General features: G+C 44.6%; 1 protein-coding gene across 2 annotated transcripts in view; it reads right to left on the reverse strand.

The window, feature by feature from the left end:
* RYK (receptor like tyrosine kinase) overlaps positions 1 to 25576 on the reverse strand; it is a 985672-nt gene that overhangs the window by 638151 nt on the left and 321945 nt on the right. Inside the window, exon 7 of one of the 2 annotated variants that reach the window (XM_078665796.1) lies at positions 2906 to 3006. In XM_078665796.1, coding sequence (XP_078521922.1) covers positions 2906 to 3006 — 101 coding nt within the window. Of the gene's footprint in view, positions 1 to 2904; positions 3007 to 25576 lie in introns of both variants that reach the window. The other variant, XM_078665795.1, reaches the window with a different exon arrangement.

Genomic DNA, 25576 nt, shown 5'->3' on the forward strand with positions numbered 1-25576 from the left:
CTGCTGTTTTGTTTTTTCTCGAGAAGGTGCAGGGCCTTGCAGTCTATGGTTTTCACCTTTGTCCAAGAGGTTTCCTACAAAGCTGTTTTTTTTAACATACAATAAGCGGAGGGAGGGTAGAGAAGAAACAGACAGGGTTAAGGGGATAAAAAGAAAAGCAGCACCACGGATCGGGGAGACAGCCTGAAAACAAGTATTTTTAATGAGTGCCTGAAAAAAAGAATAAAAATGGCTCCGAAATCCGGGTGCAGTGTAAGGAGACATGTACTTGGTACATGCGCTATGGAAGGGCCAAACACAAGAAGAGTGCACAGCGCTTGCATATCATGATAAATGGCATCAAAGAAAATGATAGCGATGCTGAAGTTTACAAATGGTAGAGATGGGCGGGCTGTAATCCCAGAGATGAAACACAACACGTCTCTCCACGACAGCGCATGCGCTGTCTAGCCGAGACCTAAAAATATACAAGTCAATAAACTGACAGAGAAGGAAAACAGATGGGCCAGATTTCATGAGCTAATAAGAATCAAAACATTGTGGTTGTAGATATGGATGAACTTGACAACATCGTGTGAGACTTGCCTTACACATGGGCTGACCTTATAGAGATTTTGCAATAGCAACTAAGAGCTGGTCAGACATGTGGTCCTGTCAATTAAGTACATAAGAGCTCTTAACTAATGCAAGTACATCTGAATCTGGTTGTGAAAGAAGACTGGAAACACTATTGCATGACTGAGCTGTGTTGTGATGGAAAAGTCCTCCACATGGTAATAGACATGCACTCCTGGCTCAGTGCCCAGATGTACTCATTTCTGGATTCTTAATGCGGATTATAGATGTCATGGGCTAAGATCATTAAAAGGGTCCGTGGTGGTAGTCAACGTTTCGATCATGTGGTTCTTCGGCACAGGTTCCGGAGCGGCCTCCGAAGAGGGTTCTTCAAAGGCAAACCTTTTCTTGCGTGGGAGTACCTGACTGGTAAGGAAGTTTCACAGCAATATTCCTGGTGACAAGGAGGATAAAAGAAATGTTTCTGTCTGGTGTCAAGCTCTACTTGTATGGAACCTCTGTAGTGTGGATGCATCTGACTCCTCAGATCCCGCAGTCAAAGCTTTTGTCATCAACTGATCTTTGGTGCTGGCTTAGGGGTCTGTACTCGACACACACTTCATGTGTAAGCCGGGAAATGAAATGCCCTTGGATTAAGTAGGGCTCAATGATCGGCAAGGCTCATCGGCCTTCGGATGAGGTTTGATCCACTTCAAAGCTTTTTTTTGTGCCTGAAAGCATCAGAGGACCTAGAGGAGGCAGTAATTTTTTGTCAGCGCTCGATGCCAGACTCCTTCGGGACCAGTGCTATACCTCAGTGTGGGACTTTTAAAGCACCTTCGTTAGGTGGCACATTTTTGGAGACCGGTATACGATGATCCAGGACATTTTCTTTGATCGAGGGCCAGAAGCATTTGGTGTCCGTTTGAATTTCTCCTCTTAATCGAGCTCTGATTCGCTTGAGGATACCATCTGCGGTGTGAGCTGTTGGGGTTCCAAATGGACCAGAGTCATCGCCTTCTTTGGTGTTAAAGGGATTTTGTGTGAAAACGCCAGGAATTACAGAGGATGCTAGCTGGTGCATTTTGAGGTGTTCACACTACCTTTCCCCAAGGAAACTTATGGTCAACTTTGAGAAGAAGGTGAAGCAGGACTTTCAGGAGGTGTCGCCGTGTTTGTGGGAGAGGCACAGATGACAGATGTCATGGTGATCGGACCATAGAGACTTCAATTTACAATATGGGCAACATTGGAAGGGTGTCAGTTCCTCCATCCCTTCCAGTCTGCTTTCTACACTGTTGATGGTCAAAGGAGGACAAACCGTACTCAAAGGGGGCAGTGTAACACCAAGTGTTCAGGTAGTCTGCGTTTCACCAAACATGTGCGGTGAAGTAGAGCAACAGAGGCGCAGCGTAGACTGTTCTTCCATAATGTCAGTGTTGAAATGTATCACGGGGGCCCGTAAAAACATGTAAGGAACACAATGCACTTCGAGACGTCTTGGTGTACATACAAACCCAATAGCAAGAACAAAACAAAAGGATAAATAATCCAAAATGGAGTCGTACATAAGCATTGTGGACCAAGTGTGGACTTACTGCAATTTCATGACTTAGAATATTTCTTCAAAGAAAAAAACTTGCAAACATCTGGGCCCAACACTAGGTGGCAGGTGTATGTGTAGCATGTGAATCTAAAGCCACATATGCTAGGAACAGGGAACTTGCTCATTTTATTAGCTAAAGTCTCAGAAAGAATGTCCAGATTTCAGTTCAAATTTCTTTAGTAAATGTAAACAATAATAAGCAGAAAAAATCCTTCACTATTGATATCCTCATTTAAGGCAATTTCGGATTATATCCACACCTCCCATAACCTATATGTCCAAACCCCTGAACATGACCAGCTAGAATTTATTTGTATTGTAGTTTTGAAGAGTACAAGTGTACCATCCTTACCGCCACAGTAACCGCATTGTTCCTCATCTTTTAAGCCCCCCCTTGTATAGCTTGTCGGGGGCACCTAGGGTTTGTGCAGAAGGTGGTGTTGCACTTGTTTAAACAGATACGCTATTTTGTCTTGGTGATAACAGTTTAATCCTTCTGAGAATGTTTCTTGTGTCTGTTCTTCATCTCTTACATCTCAGTCATGTTTTAGCTTTTTCATTACTATCAACCAGTGCAGTATTCAATTCATGCTTTGTGGATTAACGTCAAACTATATATGTTTTTGAATACAGACTGTTTCAACTGAAAGTACAGATCAGTTAGCGCATACATGGTTATTCAATAAATTTATCTTAAACAGCAATCCGTTTGCAGTAAATTATTTCAAACACATTAACTCTTACTGGTGACTGGGGTGGCATTGTTAGGTGTGTCCGCTCGAAGGTATTGTGTGGTTTGTGTGGAGGGCTGAGATAACCCTTGGGAGCTTCCACTGTCGCTCATGCTGAAAGAGGAAAAGACAAAAACAGAATATTCCAGTCAACTAATATTTTGACAATTATGCAGAAGTATCTTTCTTCATAAGGGGGCATCCAACATGAGCAAGGCTAAATATACTACAGATAATCTCTAGAAGCAATCATACACTTACTAGCTCATAATTCACAGGGGTAGTTATATTAGCCTTGGTTTCATCATAATTAGGCTGTCCGGAAATCGGTTAAACCAGACTCTATCTGACAGTACCCTACCGGATGAAAATCAGCTGACCCGGTTTAAACCGAGTACTACTGATTTTTCACATTTGTTGCACTGCTTGGCCACTTGAGAGAGCCAACGCAGTACAAAACATACTGAAATTCCCCGCAATACATTTCAGAGACGTCAGGAGTCAGTGCTAAATGGCTACTACGGAGGAGATAATGTCATCAACCAGTCAGGTAAGGACTTTAGTGTTTGACTCGCGCTAATAGGTGGGTCTTGTTGCAGGTGGCAGTTGGAGGAAGAATAACGTTTTCGGCTGCTTGTAAGCAATGGTACACCCTACTTAGCTCACCCCGCAGTAATGAATCCTGGGACTGGACCTCGGTGATTCCTGGAGGCCAGGGACCGCATCAGCGGGTGCCGGAGTGGTTCCTCACTCAGCAGCCCGCAGAGTACACCCCACTGTGCAGCTTAACTAGCCGAGCCTCAATTATGCCCAGCTGGAGTTACCGTAGGCCGGGAGTCCGGGCCGACGTTACGATCGCCAGCCTCCAGGCAGGCCTGTACCTGTCCGAATTGTCACTCTCATTGCCCTCACTACTGCAAAGATAAAGTAAGTGCCTAGCCTGTAGTAATGTATAATTCCTAAGTTTCTGCTACTAATAAAAATGTGTGTTTAGAGTTAGCGCGCCACGCGGTCATGATCTCATCATATTCATTCTGAGCTGCCACGCTGCACTCTGTCTGCTCACTGTACTAGTTTTCAGTGTTTCTCAGCCACACTAATCTTGTTTTAAGGCCCGGGACCAACATCAACTTTACTTGCAGTGCGCCACCGAGCCAGAGCGTTACTAAGTCAGTCTTGCTCTGTGACAGAGACAGGTAGCGGCATAGCTCGGGGTAATGATTTTTATTAGGGTGTACGCTGCCCAACCAGTCTTTTTGAATCCATTGCAGGCTGTCTGGTGAGTGTTCAGTTTGAGTGGGGATATATCTATCGGCATGCAGCCCTTTCGCATTTCATTATCAGGGAAAGGCTGGATGCTCTGCTGACTCCATGTTGTTGTCAGAAGTAATCAACTCTTGTTTTTGTGCGAATATTGCGCCCTGAAGAATTCCTCTGTGGCTAGTCACGTTGCTGGGTTTTGAGAAGACTTAATCAAAGTTAGGCAGATGACATACCAGTACCAACATACCTTTAACATACCGGTCACCTATACATTGTATTTGCCAAAGATCACTCATGCCCTGTGAGCAGACGCGCCCACACCTTTCACTACAGAACACTTTTTGATCTATGAAACTAGAAAGAATGACAATGTATTAAAAACTACAAATTATAATGCAGCAGATGCTAAATTATGTCATGTTTCGAATACAAGGCTTTTATTTAAAACATCAAAAACACGCAGGGCCCCATTTGAGAGGTGCACACAGAGGCGGCCTTTGCTCCAATCGCGAGAAGGAAATATGCCGCCCTTGCTGGTGAAAAAATGCGACAGCAGGCCCTTTTCACAGGTCAGCGCCGGCAGAGGGTGAGGGGCAGATGGGAGGCAAGGTATGGGGTAAATAGGTGCTAAAATACATTGTTTGCAGCACGTTAAGAATAGTTGAAAGTACTTTGAACTGAATCACTCGAACCAACGTAGGGGGCGTTGCTGGTTGTAGGACCTTTATGCAAATAGTTATTTTCACCCCTCTGAAGATAGGCACCTCGGCCCAGCTCACTTATGCCATGCCAAAAGCTAGCCTTGGGTCCAAAAGTGAAATATTGTTCAAAGATGATTTCTGCACCTATCTTATCACGTTGTGCGTGTTTCACGAGGAATGGAAATAGTTTTCACTGATTGATGACTTTTGCACACACTTTTCTCCCTAGATCTTACCGCTAGGAAATTGTGCCAACAGAAGAATGATCTGGGAGAGGCAAAAAGACTGTTCTCGTATATTATTCACCTTTGTCAATTAAGGATTACTGGGGTGCCAAAACTGGCCTGCTATGGTGTGCAAACAGTATTACAACCATTAGTACCTCCAAACTGGGATCAAAGGTGTCGACTTGGGTCGCTTTATGTGACTGCACCAGAATGATACACTTGATAAACGTGGTTTACAAAAAAGGAAATCCCAGGAATGGATACACGTTAATGAAAGAGGAACTATGTGAATGCCTTCAATGTAAAATATGTTCATGCCAGAGTGATGCAGGTTCTGAATGGTAGTGCTACATGTCTATTATTATAGAAAAGAAAAAGATGGCATTGGCATTCAGAATGCACGCTTCTGAAAGAGGCCATTAATGGAATGGGCATGCAAGGTGCTTTTCATTGTTACCTGGGGGTGATCATTCAAAAGAGAGCAAGGGCAAGAAAAATTAATTATTATATCATGGAGTGGAAGTGATTTCTCTGTGGAGAGACCGAGGAATGCATCAGCCTTGCTTCCACATTATTCCTTTCACTTCAAATGTTTTTCTCCATCAACCATTAAATAATAAAAGAATGTGAAGCCTAAATCTTTCTAGAATAAGTTATGCATAACTCCCTGTCAGCCTAGCCCTCTGTATTGCTTCTAGAAATATGAAATGTGGCAGTAGATAAAAGGCACCTAGTCCCACCTTGGTAGCTAATTTTCAGCCTCTACTTCACAGAGGTCCTGAGATTTAAATTTGCTTTCGTAATACTATTGCCGTCAAATCTATTAATGCCAATTAGCTTGTAATTAATTCAATTTACTGCTTTCTAAGACTCCTACAAGAGTCTTTAATATGTATTTGTGTTCATGTATTTGTCAATGATACTCTTAACAAGATAAAGCAAGGCCTTCTGTCCTTCAGGAAAGTTCAGAAACTTGGTCTCGCACCAGTGGACCACATATACACAGTAGGTACACTGTCAATATACCATGCACTATCAGTGCAGAAAGCAAGCAATAATAAAAGCAAACGTTCCATAAACACCAGAAAATCACTGTTTCTGTTTTTAATGGTGGCAAAATGTGTAACCATCGATACCCACCGTTTTTTAAGGTATTGAAATCACTGGAAAACACGGAAAAAAAAACACCAGAATTTACCAAAAATAGAAACTGAAAACAGGAAAGCCTAAGCATAATTAAAGTCTCCAAACTTTGCAAATATATGTATATATGATGCTTCCTTTAATGTTTTTAATGCTAGCCTACACCTTTTGGGGCATAATGCAATTGTTCCAGTTTATTACTAGGTAGGTTTCAAAGGTGCTAGCTTTCAGCACCGGTAGATTTGGTGGTACTTTCAGACAACGCTTGGTGCAGCAGAGGTAAGAAGGGGCACCAATAAAACACTAGTGGAAGGAGGTGAGTCCACCAACATGACTTACTTATTGGTATGGGAATTTTCCCAGGGAACAATTGGGAAAGGCCAACACAATAGGAATGGGTGCTTATTTACAAAAGGAGAAAGCTAGATGAGGATTGCAATCGGAGTTGATTGGATAGATGACAAGGTTGACAGAATGCCATCTTATTTTGTTGACCTTGGTCACTGGAGATGTTAGAGTAAGTTAGCAGCAGCTTGGGTGTAACGAAGAAATACTGAGGTACGGAGCAGCGCCACTGAATTATACACTTTCGAGCCAGTTGTGTTTGTGTTAATATTTTGCCAGCAGTGTGTTTGTGTTGGTCAAGGTGAAGCAGATCTAACAAGTGGATATTGGTCTATAAGCCAGGTGAACTATACAGAAGGCTTTGGGTTTGATGCTTCTTGCCCGATGCCAGCTACTAATCTGGCAGCACTGCTTTTATTGTATACAAGTCCGGCAAATAAGCAAGTTTTTAGTCTGCAGAGAAATAGGGCTGGAAAGGATTACACCGTAGAGCAGAAGTTTATTTTGCTGCATTGCTTCAAAATACTGAGGCACACACAAATAAACAGTCAATTGTGCTATTTTCAGAGCAGAGATTCTGAAATGTTCTCAATATATCAGCGAGGTACTGATGGAAAGAAGGCCGTAGCAACCCATCAATCAATGTTGATAGTCTTCTTCATCTGAGTTTGTTTGAGGAGTTTTATATAGAGTGAACTAAACCCTTTCGGGTGACAGAGCGCTTTACAATAATAAAAACGTAGATAGTTATGATACAAACGATAGGTGATATAAATAAAAATGCATACATAAAAATAGGTATAGTTACCTAGGCAAGTAACTGGAAGGCCTTGGGAGACGCATCTCGCTACACCAGTTCCCGGAGAGGGCCCACGCACAGAGTAGCCCAGTCCGACCAAGATTACAGCAACGGGAAGAGATCAGTGCGTTTGCGGCCTGGCGAGGTGATGACAACGGGCTGGCGTGATCGGGTGCCCAGAAGGAAGAGTCGAGACCGGACGGGTAGCCTGCACGCGGCCCACACAGCAATCGAGCGAGTGATCGTTGAATTAAAAAGAAACCAGCCTGGACAGATGTGTATTTATGCCTTCACCTTGTGGACCCCCGGTGAGCGGTAAGGCCCAACCTTGGAGCCGGTCTACTGGGGCCCCACTTTCCATCGTGAGGGGCAAGAAGCTGTGGGTGCATCTCAGGGCTGGGTTGGCTCTAACTACACTGCAAAGAACAGGCCGCTGCACCGGGAAAGTCCATAGAGATACAGCGGCACACAGCGCACTACCATCACCTCTGGCAGAGTAAGAAAAGTGCTCCGGTGACCTAACGAAGGCTCAATTTGCGGGTGGAGGTGAATCTGGCCAGTGAGCGGCAGTGTCCAGAAGGGAAGGGACTGCCTAATTTTGCTTGGACAAAGAAGCCTTGTGTCATATTGCCTCTCATCCGACATACTAAAAGAACACTGAAACGAGCTGATTAGCAACTGCCACCCCCAAGTCTCACTTATTGAACGGCTGTGACACGGTAGCGAGGGGGAATCTGACAGGCCACCTAATGCTTACTGCGGTATGTGGCGATGAGTACCTCCTAGCCGTGGTCCCTGCGACCGTGCGTCTAAAATGGCAACGAGATAGGGAGGTCAACATGCACACCAGCACAAAATGGATACATTTGCATTCCTTAAGAGACAAGAAGGAAGGCAACCAACTCTGGGTCCGGAACAAAACACCCAACAGCATGAGGGTGAACAACAGTCACACACGCTCCAGGACGTCTTAGCAGCCATTAATGGAGTCCGTAATTCACTTGAGGGTCGTATTGACTCAGTTGCAACCGATGAATATGTGACATTACAATGCATGCCATTACATCACATGCCGTTGCAACGCCAACCTTTACCCTTGACTTTGTCGGGGGAGCGCTGGTTTTGTAATAGATTCATTTTCTATTACAACTCCAGTGTGTGCAACAGTCGGGAAGGTGTTGGAGTTCAAGCCAACACCTTCTATCCACTGCTGCACACCTTTTCCGTTGCAACGGCATGCGATGTAATGGCATGCACTGTAATGGCTGCGTGGTAAAGGCTGTTTCCCGCAACAGACATATCCCTCCTTAAAGCGGATTTCCGCAAAATGAACTCTCGGGTGAAAGAAGTAAAGGATGTCATGCAAGAACTTGTTAGGGACGTATCCACGCTGAAAGGGCAGGTTTCGGAACTAAAACACAAGACCGAGGTATTGGTGGCCCAGCTGGACGACTATGAGGGGAGGTCGAGACAGAATAATGTCTGCATCGTTGGGGTGCCAGAGGGGGTGGAGGGGCCAGCTACGGATCTCTTTGTCGAAGAATTGGTGACCGGCATAAACACCTGTGGAGTGGAGAAGTGTGGCTCAAATGGTTAGAGCAGCAGACCCTGATGCAGAGGCCTGGCCCGGGACCAGGGTTCAATACCCGCCTTGGCGGGTCTTGGGCTCAATTTCCTCGGACCTGACAATTCTCGCCTCGGTGCCTATTCTAATCATGGGTCCCACTCTGCGACTCTGGGCAATAGCTTGCTTAATCTCCACAACGGCTCCAAAAGCGCTGGGATGCCTGGTTTCACACTGGGGGGTGCCCAGGAGTGGACACTCACAGGGAAAAACCAGGAAGGGTTCCTAAGTGGTATACGGACAGCGCCGGGACACTACCTCAGGGAAGTAGCTGTGCGCTCTATAAATACCGGTACTTTTACATTTACACCTATCTAACTACTTCTCCGTTGAAAAAGCTGTGGGCATCGCCACGACCTATCCTGGCGATAATTGTTTAATTTCCGCGATCAAGACCATATCCTTCAAACGGCCTGCTGTGTCCCTCCTCCTAGATTTAATAACAGTACGATTAAATTTTTTCCCCAGACTTTACTCCTAAAGTCCAAAAACAGAGGCGTCCCTTCCTGGAGGCAAAAAAGGTCCTCCGGGAGCGAGAGATCAAATACGCAATGTTGTTCCCCGCTAAGCTACGTGTGGAGACAGATGGAAAGAACTGTTTTTTGACAAAGAGAATCCCTGTGTTTTTGGAGCAGCCTCGAATAGCTGAGGGAAATAGTCCCAAAGGGGTTTTCTTACACAGAATCTATTAGGGGCGGAAATAGCAGTGAGCCAATAACAGTAAGCACTAAACACTCAGATATAATCAAATAATCAGCATAAACAACGGGATAGAAAATCAATTCGTGATTTATTTGGACCTCCCAAATGGGTTACAATCTAAAAATAATTAAAAACAACTAAAACAACCTATTGTGTAAAAGGGTTGAGATATCCAATTCATATGTTAAAAGAAAATCAAAACAATTCAATATACAGAACAAGTCTTGGAGGAATGATCTAAATATCATTGTGATGCTCACAAAGACCTCAGATATCTAGACTCAAATTCCAATGGACAATCACCTGTCGGGGTTTCACTGTCATTCGGTGGGCGGGGTGGGTGGTAAGGGTTGATACAGCCAGGTTACATATCGATGCATTTCATGGTCTCGCTGTTGGTTGGGTCGGAACTGCACTATTTTGAGGACATGAGGAAACATCACCCGGGACTGTAATGAGTATACTTTATTATATACATTGGTTTCTGTGAATAAAATTCAAGCTCCTTCGAAAAGGGATGGGAGGGGTGGGTTGGGCACACGTTCCCCAGTTCAGAGTTGGAAGGGCGACAGGCACTCTGCATAGTTGGGGAGGCGGGTCATCGGACTCCGTTATGCAGGGAGGGGGGTGGAGGGAGTTTTGGGTGGCAGGATATTTCTGTATGTAGTTTTAGTTTTGCACCGCAATGACATGCCAATATAATGTCACAGATTACACTCGACTCTTATGCAGAGTTGTCCATTGACTTAGTGACGATGTCTGAGCAACTCCTTTTCAGGAGATCTTTATGCAACATAAAGGGGCGTCTATCTGAAGGCTCGCTATACGAGCGCATACATGTTGTACCAACACTATTATTCTAGTGGGTCGAATCCTTACTCCTGACACACAATATACATCTACACCTTCATAAATGGGCCCAAATGCAGATCTTAGGTTCCTGACATGGAACGTCAATGGGTTGGGGGACAAACTCAAACTGGGGATAGTCCGCTAATACCTCAAGAGACAGATGCCGGATATTGCCCTTTTACAGGTAACGCATCTGGTCGGTAACTCCTGTAAGGCCCTGCATAGATGGGATTATCAATTGATTGAACACGCTGGGTTCACTTCGGGTTCCCATGCGACAGGGGTGCTTTTACGGAAAAGCTGCCCATATATGGTTAAGAAAACCTGGTCTGATGACCAGGGTAGTTTTGCCGCTGTATCCGGTTCCTGGGAAGGGAAAGCGCTGAATGTGCTCTCGGTATATGTCCCCCCTGGGATGCAATACTCCAAGTTACAAGATCTTAGTAAATTTATGCTAGACCTTCCACTCGGCACCCTAGTGATTGGGGGAGACTTTAATCTTACAGTAGACGGTGTACTGGATCGCTTACTCCCGCGCAGAGACCAAACTCACTGAATTCTTATCAATCAGCTTGGTCGACATATGGCCACACCTCAATCCCACGACTACGCAATTCACCTTTCACTCCAGTGCACATAAATCCAGTCAGGCATAGACTACATGTTTACACATGTACAGAACATCCACAAATGCAGTAAAACTTGTTGCCTTATCAGGGGAATCTCGGACCACTCCCCCATTCTCACAGGGATGGCGGTTGGCTTCCAACCTTGATGTACGACCCAGACCATAAATCCATGGGCGCTTAAAATACCACACATTAAAGGTAGCATTACTCAAAGATACCCAACTAACTTCACAGAAAATGTCGGCTCAGTCACCTCAGCCCAAATTGTATGCGGCACGTTCGGTATGCGGCACGTTCGGAGCAGTGTTAAAGGGGAGTGCCCTTGCGCTGACTGTGGGCCACAAGAGAGAACTAACAATACAAATTATCAACTTGAAGCAGTTATACTGCAGGGGAAAATGGCACTCACAATCCCCGGATCACGATGCGCAGCAGTTGCTGGCAGTCAAGAGACTAGATTATAAACAGCTCCTCACTGAGGCGGCCAAGGCAAAACATAAATCTACCAGTCATAAAATGGACGAACACTGGGTAAGAACGGGCAAGCTCCTTGCCTGGCTGGAAAAAAGAGAGCAAGCATCAAGATGGGTGCATCAATTGCAGGGACCTAGCAGAGAGGTAATCACAGATCCTCAGCATTTGTGGATACATTTGTCACTTATTTTGACTCTGTTTACACATCAACCGGGACAGTCTCTCCACTCAAGGGCAGGGACTTTGTTGACTATCAATGTGCCCCGTCTGTCTCCAGAAAATAGTGACTCCCTTAAGGGAGAACCTCCGGAGGAGGAAATCCAATTGGCCATCCGTGATATCCGCTCAGGTAAGGCTATGGGACCAACTATCCCCTTACCTGCACCAAATGTATATCGAAAGCTTTGAAAAAGGGATGTTGCCCAAAGACATTCAACAAGCCTCAAATGTGGTTATCCACAAGCAGGGCAAACCAGCCTCTGATTGCATGGCTTATAGGCCTATTTCCCTTCTCACTGCAGAAGCAAAAATACTTGCCAAATTACTCGCCAATAGACTCATCCCTCTTATCACCAGCCTGATACACCAGGACCAGTCAAGGCTTCATGCCAGGCTGGAACATCGCCCTGAACCTAAGAAGCCTCAATAAAGAACTGGACAGACAACACACAATCAGAGAAGACGCGGCCCTACTGTCCCTTGATGCCAAAATGGCATTCAATACCATCGAGTGGAACTTTACGTTAGTGGTCTTGGACAGAATGGGATGTGGGCACAATTTTTTTTAATGGGTTCAGCTCCTGTATGCCTACCCAGCCACTCAAGTGGTGGTGAATCGACATACGGGATATCCCGCGAATTCCATCATGGCAGGGGAACCCAGCAGGGTTGTCCCTTATCGCCCTTAATATTTGTGTTAGTGCTGGAGCCATTGGCTGTCTGGGTGAGGGGAGACCCATTGATCCGTGACTGAAAAGGACAGAAAATCATTAAGATCGCATTTCTTTGTACGCGGATGATATCCTGTTATATATGGCCTCTCCCGACATCCACCCTTCATCGTATCCTCCACATATTCCGCATATTTGGCAACCATTCAGGTTATACAATAAACTGGTCTAACTCTCAAATATACACACTGTGGGGTTCACCACAGCGCATTCCAAGGGAACATGAAATCCCTATAGCACGCTCGGGCTTCCGTTACTTAGGTATTTATATCACGACTAACCCACCCCGATTTTATGATGCACATTTACAGGGGTCCTTGTCACGCTTCCGTGCAGATGTTAAACACTGGCGTTCTCTCCCCCGACTCTCTTTGGACGTGCAGCCCTTTTCAAAATACTGGCACTACAGCACTTTATGTGTAGCAGAACACCCCCTATAAAACTCCGGACTCCTACTTCACTAGCATCGACAGTACCGTACGCACCTTGATGTGGGGCGGCTGCGCACCACGAATTGCGATGAAAAAGCTAACGGTGGGATGGTATGACGGGGGTATAGCGCTACCCGATCTAAGGTTATATTACGAAGCATCACAATTAGTTGCGATTAATCGCTAGGCGCATGGGGACCACGGAGACCCGATTTTTCGTACAGACTGGTGGCTGATGGGACGAGGCAGGTACAATAGAGCACTGCACACAACCCCCTGAAAACTAAACCTTACCGGACCGACAGCACGCACAATTGAAACCTGGCACAAGGTTAATAAACAAATGGGTTGGCATAATAGAATCACACTCGCAACTCCACTCTAGGAACCCGAACAATTGGGTCATTTGAGTACTTGCCCTGGGTTTGACAAGTGGGACCTGATCTGCATCTCAGTGGTGGGGGGACATATGGAATTCGAGGGGATTGGCCACCTTTGCGGACCGCCAGAAGGAATACGAGCTTACAAAGGTCGAAACATTTAGATACCTCCAGATTAGCCATGCGCTTAAAACAGTATTACCAAGTGGCTATCCACTTCCTGAGGCCTCCCCGTTAGAAGACAGGTTGATTCTGGATCCCATGAGTAAACCAGCATTTGCAATGCAATCGGTCTCACCTTTGGGACCTTATAAGTTTTTATCTATGCAGCATTTTATACTAAGTGCGAAGAAATGTAAGAAAGACATTTCTTTTGGAGCCCATGATGAAACTGTTAACAGGCCAAACTACAAGGCCCACAATGCAGCGAGCACATGTTTGAAGAAAACTAAAATAGAAGATGGTATCCTCTTCTCCTCCAACCAAAGAATGTGGGTGTGCAATGTTAAATAAATGTTAGTTCCTGGCTTTCTTTTGGTTTTTTCTTATAGGCAATGAAGGGTTAAACAGCCCAGGGTGGGAGAGGGCAGAGAGGCCTTTAAGACTTAGTCGGCTACATTAACACTTTTTAGAAAACCAGCTGTGGGCTTTTTTTCTAGAGCAATGCGATCAGCAAGAGTTAGAAGTCTCCAGACCTGACACTCAGAAATAAAGATTTTGTTGAGTGCCAGTCCGCACTGTTAACCTGCGGGAGACGTCCAGGAAGTCAGAAAGGGATTTATAAGTATGTAAACTCCTGGTGCACTAATTTGCTTATTGCTAAACATTTTTCCACAACAGCAGGAACCTAAGCTGCAGTCCAGGTCCTTAGTCTCAGAGTCTTTTAAACTGGGCATTTGAAGTTGACACGGTTTTAAAAACAAAAGTGTGATGCTGCAATGCCACTGCCACAAAAGCTCAAGTGCTCTAAATTGACCTATTATTCTCTAAACAACATTGATCTCTTCTCTCCAGATTTCTAACCTATTACTCTACTTCCTCTGCTTATCTCTTGTTTACCAGCCTTTCAAATGCAACCTACACGACGGTCAAGCTTCACAGCATCCTGATGTTGAAGTTTCTCTTGCACTTCTCTCTCATTTCTGTGCTTTAAATGGTCCGGTACGGAGTACCAGCACATTTTTAGGTCTCGACTAGCGACGCAACACATGCGCTGTTCACCTTGGCAAGAGCTATTCTTGTGGGTTTTGCATCCGAAGGGGGACTGGAGATGTGCACTTGCCCGGACAGCCGATGTGCGCCCAGACAGCAGATGTGCACTCTCACGGCGCGTTCTGATGTGTACTTGCCCGGACAGCCAATGTGCACGCTCATGGCTGGAGAAGTGTGGCTCACTGGTTAGAGGAGGCAGACCTGGAAGCAGAGGTCAGCCTGGGACCAGGGTTCAATTCCCGGCTCGGCGGGGTCTTGAGTCCTAAAAAAAAAAAAAAATGTCCATGGACTCGACAATTCTCGCTCCGGTGCCTACTCGATTCACGGGTTCACACTCTGCGACTCTGGGCAATAGCTTGCTTAATCTCCACAACGGCCCCTCGCGGTGGGATGCCTGGCTTTCACCTTGCGGATACCCTGCCAGGGTTATCTCACAGGGGAATACCAGGACGGGTTCCCTAAGCAAGCGCTTAGAGACCGCTTGGTGATTTGCGCTATATAAATTCCTGTACATTTACATTTACATTTACATTTACATGGCGTGTCTACTGGAGATTGTCAACCTTTATACGGCGATTTGTTTTCCAGCTATCTTGGACATTGCGTAGCTTTTCACACACGAGAATATGTTTTAGATTTTAGCTTGAAACATGAACGGGTAAATCAAGTGCTCCCGCTCTCAGCATACTATAAAAGCTGCTTTTCACAACACACCCCTCCGTTCCTGGTGGGGAGTTCGTGCCTGGAGGGGCGCATATGCCTCTGTGTCACTGCAGGCTGCCTCGGCTGGACCTCCCGCTAAACACTATTTCTACTTCTTCATACACCTGCGGAGAGCTGTGCAGTTGGAAGGGTGCCACTGCGGAGAAGTAACGGCCATGCAAGCGCCCTGTTGTTGGTAAGTGAAACCTACCATCCAGTACGCCGAGCAATGTTTGCTTGTTTTATTTAACCGGCAGGCATGCTTTATGTTATACAGCAAAAGGAGCGGCATGATGCGAGGGGCCATCGCGTAGCTGAAACATTTTATTTGTTTTTACCAAACACACACATGCTTTATCGGTAACACCGCGCCTGCTTTTTAAAAAAAAACATTTTATTTTACCCAGAACGCATTCAATGCTTTATTTATAACATGGGTGCACACCAGAAGTGTGGGTAAACAAACTTTTTGAAGCCATTCCGCCTTCCTTATGCAAGGCGCGGCATGTCCCTTGAAGCTGTTTTTGCTTCCCCACTCCTGCTTCGCATTACGAGCCCCCCCACCCTCTGAGCATAAACTGCCTTTCTATTCCCTGGTCTGCCCGACCACCTCCCTCACTCCCAACACCCCCCAAACCCGCACAGGTCCCGTGGGCGCCTACAATTGGGTTTACTACAGGGAGCTAGAGTTAATTGTAATGATACTGTTCTGCTAGATTTTAAATAGGTTAACCTAGCATTCGAGTCGGGGTCTTAAGTACAGCAGTTAACAAGAACCATTCTAAACCACATCTAGAGAAACCTATCGAAATCGTACAAGTTCGTAGTTCATTAAATTTTGACTTTGTCGCCTGAGACCTGGTGTCATTTGCAATCGAACTGTATCTTATTCTGGTTTGTGCGATTGTGGATTTATGTATCCACTACAGGGACTCAGGTTTGGCCCCATGCCCACAGGTTTGAATCCTGGAAGACCCACTCACCTTTCATTTTTCCGAGGTCGATAACATGACCCCGTTGAGTTGGGTAGAAATACCATTTGATATTTATTTATTTGGAGGGTTGTATATAGCGCTGGCTATTTAGCGCTAAACGTTGGTTAAACATGAGCTTTACAAATACCGGTTCTCTTATTTTATATTTTGTCAGGTTATGTGATGATTAGTGCACATGGATTTTTATCTCATAAAAGGAAGGCCAGTGATCTCAACTAAAAACGATTCCCTACAAGTAGGGGTGATGAGCTGTTTAACGCCGACCCAGTGGTCCCCGCCCCACAGGTAACAAAACAGATTAGAAGGCTCGGGGTACCTGGCATTTAAGGAAACGGAGCACATTGGCGGCATGTTTAATTTTACCAGTAAGGTGGCATAGGTCCCGCGTGTGAGAGGCCTCTCTTACATCCTGGCTCATCGGCTACTGATACCTGGCTCATCGGCTACTGATACCGGGCTCAACTCTTGTTAAAAGTAGAACCCAGCCCAACAGTTCTGGCATGTGTACCAGAGGCTTCGCGGAGCCAAAGGCACACTCTGGTACAGCCTGCCAGTATTTCTGCTACAGTGGCGCACTATTATTAGCTGGGCCTAAGGCCTGTGTGTGCCTGTGCTAATGCCACGGATTAGAGCTAGTCAAACATGCTAATAACCAAGAAATATGTTCTTTCATTCACCGTCCCTTTTTTTGTCTAAATGTTATTAGCGCCGTAAGCTTAGAAAAAGTGTCATGGGCCCTATTTGCAGCAAAGAAAATGCACTCTTGCAACCCCCACTCCTCCCCCCTCCCAGTTGGATAAAAAGAAACCTTGCTGATTGGGAGTCAACCATCTGGGCCCAGGAGCCACTGAACCGGCTGCACTAACAATGCTTACCCTCCCTCACCTGAGCCGTTTTTGCCAGCTCTTTTTCCCCGCCAAGTAGATATTCTCTAATATTCTAACATAGTAACTTCCAAGGAATGTTTAAATTTAAAGCAACCGTTGCTTATTTCAGCAGTAAATAACACGAGTCCCACAGAGCAGGGTCCAGTTAATGAACTAACTTGTCACCGATCGCTCTCATGCCTTGCAGAGCGCGCGCTCCCACTTCGGATTGCTCATTGGGCATAATTTAGCAGGTCCTGCACAAAAGGGATTAGATCCGTGGTACAGCACGATAAAGCCTCGTTGCCCCAAAGGGTTGTCTAAGAAAACAAGCATTTGCAATGAGTCTCGCATTTATGTAAAATTCAGCTATTGGTATTGTAAATAACAGTGCTTTTTATTTATGTTTTTAAAAACCAAAACATAAATAAAAGGCATTGCCATTTGCAATAGGTCAAAGTCGTGTACTTGCGAGACCTATTGCATTGCAAATGCTTGTTATTTTGAGGAGGAGCGTACCGGCACTTTTCAAGAGAAATGCTATACTTTTAATTGGAGACTACCGGCACTTCTCAGAAACCAGCAGGTACTCTGGTACAGAATACCTGCACTTCTAGTTTCCCATTTCAAGCACTGCTCATGTCTACTCAAGCATCGCAATGCAGAAGGCTTCCTTGCATTTATATTATATTCCACAGTCTCATTCATTCATATGCCGTCAACTGTCTGCAGCCCCCTTACGTGAGGGATCACCTTCTGAACTAAATTAAAGTTTTTTTAAAAAGCAGTCTTGTTTGAATCTCGTTCTTTTGTAAAGTGTTTTGCTCCCAACTTCCTGAGGACCTCGAGCAACTGCTGCAAAATCGTAAATAAATACAAATTTTGCACCTCACACCTATCTCCTCCTCCCAAACTGACCGCAGTTTTTACACGAGCATCGTACATACACCATAGTATTTATCCCTCTTGTCCAACTGTCATCTTTCAACAGTGGACGCAATCAACTTCATGATTCCATTCAAACGCCATATGGGTACCCTGTCCACTGGTTGGTAATGGGTAGCTGTTCCAACACTCCTCCCCGCTTTTAGCCATTAAATTACTGCCGGTGCTGGCTGGGGATGCACACAGTGGTTTAGAAACAAACCACTGGGAGCCATAGAAGTGAGTGACCATATTTATCCGAACACTTTGTGAAAGCTGTAAACATCCTTCTAGTATATCTATTTTTAGCAACGTGGTGTCAGCATATTTGTGTGACGTCTATTTAAATACATTCATATGCTAATCAAACAAATAAAAGCCGTTGATCACTAATTTATTGAGACCATTTCATTTAGCTCATATATCTGTTTCTGTGATGCCGCTGTTTTATTACATTAGTCCCTATACATGTAAATGTATTTCACATTCAGAACATTTTGCATCGTTTTTTAAAATCTAGGAGCTCTATGTGTATAATCGGCAACGACAAGGCGGTGGCGTTTCCAAGGGAAAAGTTGGGTGATAAACTATTACTGTACAGCACATCACAAATATGGTGCGACAGCGTGTTAAGTGCACACCAACAACCTCTACAAGCTGCGGATAAACGGCTCCCACAACACAAGAGGATATGTGCGGTTTACCGATTGAACAGCCGGGTACTGCAGATGTTTGTGGAGACAACACGAGCACCGTGCGCATCTGTAGAGGTGCTGAGACTGCCTGTGTTGGTGTTTCTTCAGCTCGGCGGGCCGCGACTCCCTGGCAGGCACCACCTTTACTTATCACTATTTAGCCTAACACCCCTTCTTCGAATCAAAAGTTGGCGTATCTGGATAACATCGCAATGAGTCTGATGTAGTGTGACAATAATAAGAGTGTAAAAAACAAGACACCTTTTCGCAGTAGGGACTCCTTCCGAATATAAGACACCTGAAATGCAGGTTACAACTGTACGGAGTGAAGGAGAGCGCAGGGACAGAGGAGAGCTGCAGGGGGTGGCTAAATATTTAGACACGAGCAACTCGGGCGCAGGACTCAAGCAGCGAAGGGGGAAGGCGCATGCAAAACTCCGAAATCCTCTCTCTGAAGTCAGAGAAAGACTAGGAACATAAGTTCTGCCGCTACACTTCGAAGTCGAGTCGATTAGATAGCCATTGAGAAAATAATCAAATAGCGGTATATCGAAGTGGGGCACTTTTGCTCTTCTACTCATGCAACGCAACACATTACTTGAAAATATATAAATGTCAGATGCACAGTAGTGAGGCTAGAAAACAATGCTAATGTTAGTGTGGCCACTTTCTAACCTGAATGTGTTGGAAAACGTGCATCACCAGGAAGGGACCTTTTCCCACATTATTTGGGAATGCCCAGTTATCCGGTCCTACTGGGACACTCTCAGTAAACAACTGGAGAGGGCTGGGGGGATGAAATTGACTGCCACTCCAAAACTATGTCTGCTAAATATATGGGATGCCACGGACCTTACTCAGACCGAGAAAATATGGGTTTAATTAGGATGGGCCATAGCAAAAAGGAATATTGCACAAAAATGGGGTGTGGGGGAGTTGCCTAGTATCAGAAATTGGACAGTTGACATGAACAGAGCCATGATAGCCGAAAAAGATGTCTTCAAACACATGGAATGCCCCAGAAAGTGGGATCCCAAGTGGGCAGCTTGGAACAAATATAGGGAGGGGGGGGGGGGGAACAACGACATATTTTTGTCTCCAACAGTGGAGCTGGACGTAGTGAAGCAAGACTGTACGGCGAATTTGATATTGTAGGGACGTCACCGGTCTAGGGGGTCAATGTCCTATCAATGTAATGTAAATCCATATATACTGAGTGTATACCTAATGTATGTTGGGACTGACATGCATTGCTGTTTGTTATATTCATTAATAAAAACAGTTTAAAAATAAAAACGCAGCTAGGCGTTGCAAATGAGGAGAGGGAGGTATGACGTCCGTGTGAGATGAATCTATTGGCTAGTAGAGGTTATACTTATTTCCTGACGATGGAAGTGAAAGGGTGGCACCTTGTCTTCAGAAAGGAGTTCCAGATTGTAGGGGCAATCCAGAAAAAGGATCCAGTGTAGGTTTTCTTTTTGTCAAATGTATGTAGCTTAAGTAGAAGGGAGTTTGTGCTTTTAAAAGATCTGTTTCTGCCGAATAGGGTCAGTTTCTGGGACAGGTTAGAGGGGATGTTGTGGTGTAGCAATTTGTGGGTCATACAGGCAATTATGAGATTGATCCTAGCCACAATGAGTAGCCATTTCAGTGAATGGAAGTCTGGGTCATATGATCTCTTTTTTTGAGCCAGCGATAAGCTTTGCTGCCACATTGAAGGAAGCATTCAGCAATGCAGTTTACGGAAGACCCACACGCTAGCACTACCATAGCCTAGTTTAGATATCACAAGTGCTTGAGCCGCTGTTTTGAGATCTGCAGTGAGAAGGAAGGGTTTTGGTTTCCTTAATGCATGAAATTGATGGTTGGCTCCTATGGTGGCGACACTGATGTGCTTTTACACAGGGAGGGCATTGTCCAAAATTATTCCTAGGGATTTATCTGAATCAATGATGGGTGGGGTACAGTTTAAAGCAGTATTTATTTATTTTTAAAGTTTTGTAGAGCGGGAACAAGACCCCGAAGGATATGAGAGCACTTCAAATAAAGGAAGGGAAGAACGTAGTAAAGGTTATTTCAATATAATATATTGCTGATGTTGAAAGCACTACCACACTCCAAATACCTGCACTCAGGATCATTGTATTTCAGTTTGCCAGAATGTTGGTATGAATAGGCATGACGAACATTGTATTTCACCCCATTTACAGACCCTTTGTCCAGCTACCTTCTTTTAGATTATTCTAAAAGAGACCACATTTTTTACTCGCTTTTTTGTCCCAAAGATGGCTGGTAGGTGATTGTGAATCCCTTCAGCACTTTTTCCTGCAGCCCCCTCTGTATCCAATCAGTCGCTTTCTCACTCGTCCCATTTATGACTGGTATAGGTACCTTTCCATTTTTAGGTTCCTCTCCTTTGTCACGTTCAGATAAATGGCAACCACATTGTCCCTCCACTTTCTCGCAAGAGTGATGGCAGGGGAACATTTTGGCTGGTGGTCCTACTTTATGACTGGTCTGTCCTTTTAGCACGGTGGGGAGTATTTCATTAATCTTTCTCTTTAGTTCTTTGTTTGTGCGCCAGACCTGGCCAATTCTCTCAGGGAATTATTGGAAGGGCCAAATCTCTTTGGGCTCTTTATGCACTAAATTGTTTTAGTAAGAAGATAGAAAAATGGCATTCTTATAATGTAGTCAACCATATGGCTAGCCATCATCTTTGCACTCAGCTCTAACAATACCCAAAAGCAAACAGAGAAAAGCCATAAATGGCTCTTATGAAAGTTAAGACATAAAAAGCAACCTATCCCACCAGGGGCTTTCTAAGGCAGGTGGTATATACCAAGTGTAATGCTGACAATGACACTATTCATGCTATATGCCTACATTCTGATGCTCAACTTTCAGGGTCCCAGTCTTCATGGCTTAGTGGTGGCTGCTTGACGGGTGGCAGAATTTAAAATGCCAGCTTGACAACAGGCTACAGTACACATGCATGTTTGTGGACCTCAACGGTGCCTCTACCTCAAATAGTCTCCTGCAGGATATCCATTGCCGGGCCTAACACCCTCCTTGAGTACTGAGAGAGCAAGAAGTGACTTTTGCAAGCTTAGCAGACTCGAAAAAACAGCTGCAAAAATCAAAAAAGGTACAGGATATTAATGCTATCGCAACCTTCTTTCTTCCCCTACCTATATCATACTACATTTAATGTAACATCTTATTAACAAAGTATATACATAGGATGTGAGAGTCAATATTTGATGCTAGGGGTGATACTAGGTGGAGAAACCAGAAGAAATTCTGTTTCAAGTTCATTAAGTTTTAAGTTGTTACGAGTCAGCCAATACTGATGTGATCGGGAGAGGAGATTTTCATGTAGCGTTGAGTATTGTCTGCATACATGTGGTAGGAGATGAGAGAGGTTGAGGATTACGGTCAAGGGCTTCCTATATAGGGTAAACCGTGTTGTTGAAAAAGTGGAACCTTGGAATAAATGCAACTGATCACAAAGAGTGGTTGTTTAGTACCCTCTGAGATCTGTTGTAAGGAGAACCATTCTACCACGGTACCAGAGAGACCCATCCTGAGTTCTAATACGTTCAGAAGTGTTTCATGATTGATAGTGTCGAACTTCACTGACAGGTCCAGTAGTATTAGTAAGCAGGACTAATTGTGATCAAGAGCGCGTAAATCATCATCAACAATGTGGGCCAGGATGGTTTAGTTTCTATGGATCGGGCTGAAACCCAATTGACATTGGTTGAGGAATTGGAATTGCTCAATGTGATTGTGAAGCTGTAGGTGGACACATTTTTCTAACAGTTTGGCCAAAGTTGGGATAATGGAGATAGGTCAGTAGTTTTTGGAGGGTCAGACTGGTCGGAGTTAAGTTTTTGAGATAGAGGTGACCTGACCACTTTTTAGGCAGTCAGGTATCAAGCCTTGGATAAATGATGCACTGATAATCCCAGTCCATAATGGAAGTAGGAGGTGAATTAAAGTATTGAGAAGTTTAGAGGCAAGGGAATCACTTACGTGGTTGGAATAATTCAGAGAAGTCTAGGGATGTTGTTTTCATGGAAGGTTTTAAAGCTGGACCTGAAGGCATTGTTTTTAGGTTTATGGGGAGAGGTATTCGGGCATTCTTACTGAACACGAGGTAAGTGGCGGGGAGTAAATGCATTGTAAGAGTTTCAAGGCATTCTGGATCTTGATGGTGATTAACAAGGTTTTCTCAACAAAGAAGAATGCAAACGATTTGCAATTACATAGGGTTTTGATGGGACATTGCTTTACCAATTCATTTGGTGGTTGAATTTCAAACCGTTATTTTGACAATTGCAGAATCAAGTTTAGTTTGAAAGAATGTTGCTTTGGAATTTCTAATGTGCCTGTTGTAGGCGCTCCGTCTGTCATAGAAGTTTGAGGTTAGTCAGAGAAGGGGTAAATCTACAAGCTCTTTCAGCAAGTCTGAAGCTTCTGTGTTCGTCAAGGTTGCAGTTGAACAAAAGGTTGGATCTTTGAGAGGGACTCTAGTTGTTTGGGGGCAATGGTATCCTATTTTTATCATGGAGTTGATGTTGTGATCAGTGAGGTCATGAGCGTCATGTCATGCATCTTAGAGGGAGGGAGCAGGTTGTGGTTACTAATAGCGGACAGCGTGAATGGGTCAATGTTGTGGGTATCCTGATCCAATGTTTGGCTTTCATAGGTTGGTACCTAGAACTACTGCTCCTTCAGATATGAAGAAGGTAATGCAATGGTGGTTAGACCTGTCACAAGGTAGGATGGATTTGATTTGAATTGTTTTTTCTTTTACGATGAATAAGTCTAAGGTGGCACCTTTGTTATGAGAAGGGCTAGTGCAAGCTTGCATAAGGTTGCGGTCCTGGAGGAAGGATTTAAAACTGTTCACCAGAGGGTTGTTGTGATTGTCCCAGTGAATGTTGAAGTCATCAGGAGAAATCTGGATGTTTCGCTCTGCATCATTGGAGGAGGAGATCTCCTTGATCTGTTCAATAAATGCGTTATCTCCAGGATGGCGGTAAATCGTGTTTGGAGAGCACTTAGTGTTGTCATTATCGGTGAAGTTGATCTGAAGGTATTCGGAGGAGGCCAGTGATACAGAATGTGTTTGTTTCATGGATAATGTGGAACTGTGTATACAGGCTAGGTCTAGCCTCATGATGTCATGACTGGGCGGGACGAGTATGTCAATAATTGAGGATGAGGATTCGTTCAGCCAAGTTTCGGTGAGTTTAAGGATGTCAAGTAGAAAATCAGCTAAGTCAGTTCAGTGTTCCACAACTGAGCAACAATTGATTAACAAGAATTTAAGGAATGTTCTAGTGGTAGAAGTGCGTGAGATGGGAACGTGTCTGATATTCATGATATCAATATACCTCGAACTAGGGTGTGATTTCCTGGGAGGGTGAGTGACAATAGTCTGAATTTTTCCAGCAGGCATCACAAGAGCACGGTTATAATTAGTGAGGAAGGAGAGGTTATCATTATTCGATAGCTGTCTGACTAGCTTGTTAAGGCGGGAGTGGTGGTCAAGATTTCATTTGCAGCTCCAGCTGGGTTGTGGGCTCCAGGTGTTGTCAGGGCTGATACCAGTGTGGCATTTAGGAGATAGAGCGTTGAGATTGTGGAAGTGAGCAGACTATGAGGACCAAGTATGTTCCAGGTTGGAGGTGATATACATTAATTTACAGATGTCAGAACTATTCAGCTGTAATTCTGGTTTAATAGTGTCAAGCGCAGAATGAGAGTAGTGGCTACTGATGGACTACTGATTGTGGAAGCACTTAGATAATGAGAACTGTAAGGCAGGATAAGTTGGCGGGGCAAACATAGGTCGGATCCGCTATCTTGGTAATGGATGGATGATGGGGAGTAGAGAATTTACCATTCTGGCTCATGGTCCAGGGTTTTTTAGAGAGATGGGAGGGAGTGTTGATAGAGGTTTGATGTCGTAAGGCATTGCCAGCATTATCAATTGAGGAAGGAGAATGATGGACAGCAATTGTACCTGTAGGTGAGTTGGTGTTCGCCAGGGGAGATAGGTGTAAAAAGAGGGGTGTTGGGGGACATGAGATTGTCGCATGGAGAGGAGTCAGTAGGGAGTTGCGAGTGGGCGGCCGGGGCAGTGGTCAAGTTTAACTTGTTCCTGATGCAGCAGAAGAGATTGACAAAGAGTTCCAGGTTGTGAGCTAAAGACTGAATGAGTAAAGTGCTGTTCTTATAGATGGAGGCTTACCATTGTACAAAGGAGAGGGTGCGATTTCAAGTTTACGGTTATCTGGATTTTTCAAGCTGGAGGTGGTATTGAGTTAACACTTTCCTCTATCTTGTTATCTAGGGATGATTCCATGCTGGGTGATGAAGTTGGGGAGAGCAAGAAGGAGTAGGGAGGGGACCTCTTGCAAGATGGCTTCCCTTTTGGAAGCAAGAGTGGAGGCAACAACAAAGAGAAGCTGTAAAGTCCCTTTTCCATTTTAATTTACAAATAGGTTTAGATTTCCTCTGTTAGTTTCTACGGATGTTGATGTGAAAGGTTTGTGTGAAAACAAAAGAGCCATTTCAGGAAAAATAAAGAAAAAGAAGGTAATAAAGTAAAAAAATATACATATACACGAAAAAATGTTCAGGATGGGGTAAAATGGATGTGGTGAAATAATTGCAGATGATTGGCTGGGAAGTCAGGCAAGCACCAGGAAGGGAGAGAGTGAGCAAAAATATCAATAGGAAAGCTCATATGGTAG

Source organism: Lissotriton helveticus, chromosome 11 (assembly GCF_964261635.1).
Source record: "Lissotriton helveticus chromosome 11, aLisHel1.1, whole genome shotgun sequence".
In the NCBI taxonomy this organism is placed as follows: domain Eukaryota; kingdom Metazoa; phylum Chordata; class Amphibia; order Caudata; family Salamandridae; genus Lissotriton; species Lissotriton helveticus.